The sequence below is a fragment of the Echinococcus granulosus genome (genome assembly GCF_000524195.1).
Source record: "Echinococcus granulosus chromosome Unknown EG_S00056, whole genome shotgun sequence".
NCBI lineage: Eukaryota > Metazoa > Platyhelminthes > Cestoda > Cyclophyllidea > Taeniidae > Echinococcus > Echinococcus granulosus.
In genome coordinates, this window is record NW_020170436.1 from 484745 (window position 1) to 488527 (window position 3783).

Sequence of the window (3783 nt, forward strand, 5' to 3'; positions counted from 1 at the left end):
AGTTCCATCAGCATCCTCCTTAAAAAGTGAAGCCCCAGTCTCATGTGGAGCCAGTGTTAGCACCAACGCGAGGAGTGAGAGTTGTAGTATTCGCATCACCTGCCCTGATGGAGGCACACACACACACACACTGGGGTAAACAGTGAGCAAGAGCATTTTATAGCCAACCGACGACCTTGAAAGCCGACCAATAGGCGTCGCTCCCAGGGGCGTAGAGAATGTGATCTTGTTGAGGGCGGCCAGTGACACCGAATGCCATAATTTATCAACAAATATGTTTAGCTTAGGTGTTTGAGTGTCAAAGTGTGGGCTCCAAAACTACATTTTTTTTGCCTAAGAAACCTATCGGTACTAGTGACACGGAGACCGAAACGGTTGTTTAGTCGCCTAAACTGTCGTTCATCTGTCAGAAAATTTGTGGCAAATTTTGAACTCTAGAAAATAATTTTTACTTAGTCATTTTAAAATCCAGCATAAAAACACTTCCCTTCATAATACATCAGTCCAAAAATCGGAGGGGGATTATCGTACTCCAAAAGGCGGGAAAGGAAAGGGGAAGAAGAACTGCATCCTTGCGGCACAATCATTCAAGCTCAACTACCTTTTGGAGCCACCTTATCAGAGCAGACTTAATTTTCTGGTATAGCCTTCTTAGAGTACTAAAGTCGGGGTTTAATCTCTTCATACAACCTTCTAACTGGGCCATCTAGGGATCTTCCGTCTCGTCGGCGTCGGAATTCATATTACCGGTTGGCTCATAGCCTCTATATTTGTTAAGCCAGTCGCGTTCGCCCCCATGGTCAGGGGATCTTTTTCCTCCGTCCCGGCAATTCTTGTTATTCATGTATTGATGCTTTGCTTCTTTACCGATACTTCTAAGTGCTCTCTCTTCCTCCGCACCAGCCTTTAGCCCCCTTGGGTCCTTTGTTCTGTTTTCTTGACCTAACTCTTCTCCCCGTATCAAATAAGGGTCTTCATCATGTGCCCTGTCAACCCTGACAGCTTGTAAGCTAAGCACTGACAAGAATGAAAGCACCACAAAAAGGGAAAATCGAGTGGTAGTGGACGTAATTTTAATTGTTAAATATAGCGATCAACAACTGTAACAGACCATTTATAAGGCATCGTTGACCTTCAGGCGAAACCAATGCCATAGAGGTAAAGGGGCCGTTGGCGAATAATGATTTGCTTAAATCTGAATATACACAACCAAGTTGTCGCCCACAAATGTTGTGTGGGCCACTAGTTGGTCATCACACAGTACCGAGGGTTGTTATGCGGCACACAAACACTTTTAGAAAAAATTAACAGATAAGGGTTGGCCAGACTGGCAGGAAGACATTGGACACCAGGAAGGTAAGAAATTCTAGGAGATAAATCAAGGGGCAACTCGAAGGATGGCCTGACGTGCTATCACTCATTCATTGTAAAGGCGCTATTTGCTTCTCGGATAATTTTAGCTGCTACAGGTCATACAGCCCCTCCTTGAGACCGAGTACCTCATCTTACAGCTTCTTCAAAGAGTGATTCCCTTCCACTTGGCCGAGTTTTGCTGACAAGGTAGATCTCAGTGGCAAGTGCTTGGCCCTAACAAAGTGAGAGATTCATCGTGACCGCATGTTCATTTCTAGTCCACCACAAACGCACACCCTCTCCTCCGGGGACGAAATGATGGAGAGGGATAGTCTAGGTTGAAAATAACGTCTACGAAGTATAAACTCGAGGTCCGTTGATTTGTAGAATAGACTAACCAATGAGAGAGCGATTTCAAAACGAATATCTCCATCATCAGCCTAACACACGTAAGCAAAATGGATACGCTGACTGCTGATTGAATGCTGAAGATGGCAGATGATGCCATTCTGACGGGCTTTCGTGTTTTGACTGGCCCTAACCCCGACATACCTGCTAGTGCCTCTAGAACCCACCTATCGGTTACAGTAACCAATCAGAGGAAGCGGTCGAGAGCCCGAGTTATAAGGCTAATGCCAGGAAGGAGAATCTTGCGGAGTTTTGAAATAGTGATGATTTCTGGGAGTCGTAGACACCCTCTGAGAATAAATTCTTTCGTAATAGGGAAAATTAGGAAGACTAAATCCATCCCCTATCACGATTTAGCCCCTAAAGCAGCCAGTCCGGGTTTTGGTGACTCGAATTTGGCAGATTTTGAGGAATTCTGTCATAGATTGATGCAGTGCAAAGGTCAAATGGACCAGTTTAACAAGCTGTAAATATGTGGACTACGATGGAGGCGATTTCCCCTCCTTTCCTTCATTCCTCTTCCCTAATGGCCAGCAGGTAAAAGAAGTTCTGAAAAATTTTTGTCGATGAGTTTATTTATCTAAACCAAGTAAAAGACAAGTTGTAGAGTGGAATTGTTTGATGTCCACTTTAGTTTAGATGAAAGGATCCATCATCATAATCTCCGCCATCTTCATAGGCGTGGCGCCCACGATCTCGCCTGAGCATGTTCACCCGTCTCACTTTGCCGGCAATGTCCCAAAGCGCGTCACCATCATCGTTGTCATCACCACCTACATCGTCGTCATCATCTAGATCTCTATCAAATTGACGATGTACTATTTTTCCAGTCCCATACAAATTTCTTTCTCTATCTTCATCATCATCCCTATCATATTGATTGTTGCCATCGCAGACGCATCCATCAAATCGACTACCTCTTCTCCATCCAACCCTGTGTCGACTTCTTCCTCTACCGTCGTCATCCTCATCACATAGATCGGTGTCATTAATGACTTTTCTGGCATCTTCATCATTGTCCTCATCAGTATCCAAATCTCGTTCATTTTGACGATCTGCTCCTCTTCCAATCCTGTGTCGACTTCTTCGGCTATCGTCGTCGTCCACATCATAGCGGCTGTTGTCATCACAGACGCACATGGCATCATACCGATCGTCTCTTCTCCTTCCAATCCCGTATCGATTTCCTCTTCTACTGCCGTCATCGCTATCTGATTTGGCGTTGTCATCAATATCATTCCTGACATCGTCATCGTCTCTATCATATGAGTCGTCGCCTTTTTCCTCATCTCCATCATATCTGCTGTCATCGTCGTCCCCGTCGTATCTGTTTTCGACATCTTTATCATATCGATCACCATCATCATCTTTGTCGTAGCCGTCAGCTGCGTCTTTATCATCGTCACTGTTGTCCCAGAACCAGAATATCATTTGGACATTGTCATCGAATTGGTCCTCCTCGGGAGTCTGCTCTAAATTCGAATTAAAATCACCCTCTTTCTCTATGGGTACAGCATGCAGACTAACTGACAACAGGGCCAGTAAAGTCATGCCAATGCAGAATCGGCTCACTTTCATGTTTGGCTCGAGTGGACATGAAAATAGCCAATTTATTCTGACTTTTATAGCCCAGTGATGACCTTGACCACCCACCAATCAGGGCCGACTTAGTGGCGGCCAACACGGTCATGCAGCACTAGCGTGCGGAGTGTGACCGCAATGCCGGAATGATAGAGGACGGTTCCTTCAAAAGAATAAAATTTCCAATTAAAAGATGTTTGCCTTCCCTATATGTTGCTATAGATAACAATGACAGGATTTGTTAAATATAAACACCTATAAACACCCATCCTCCCCACCAGGGGAAGTGTTTTGGCGCAAAGTTCTTAACTGAATCTAAAAAGCGACTCTTCCATCACTTTCAGCACCTCCTTAGCTCAAAGCATTTCTGAAATGAGAAAAGAATCGCCAAAATAGGCAGTGCTGGCAACAACATCATCATTATCATCAACAGAGGGCCGA

At 44.7% G+C, this 3783-nt stretch overlaps 1 protein-coding gene across 1 annotated transcript; it reads right to left on the reverse strand. All coding sequences in view use genetic code 11, as the record gives it.

The window, feature by feature from the left end:
• Positions 1–2391: 2391 nt before the first annotated feature.
• Positions 2392–3312, reverse strand: EGR_06427 (hypothetical protein; the record flags this gene model as incomplete). Its single annotated transcript, XM_024495676.1, has 1 exon — positions 2392–3312. The coding sequence occupies one exon, from the start codon at positions 3310–3312 to the stop codon at positions 2392–2394; it is 921 nt and encodes a 306-aa protein (XP_024349952.1).
• Between the last annotated feature and the right edge of the window lie 471 nt (positions 3313–3783).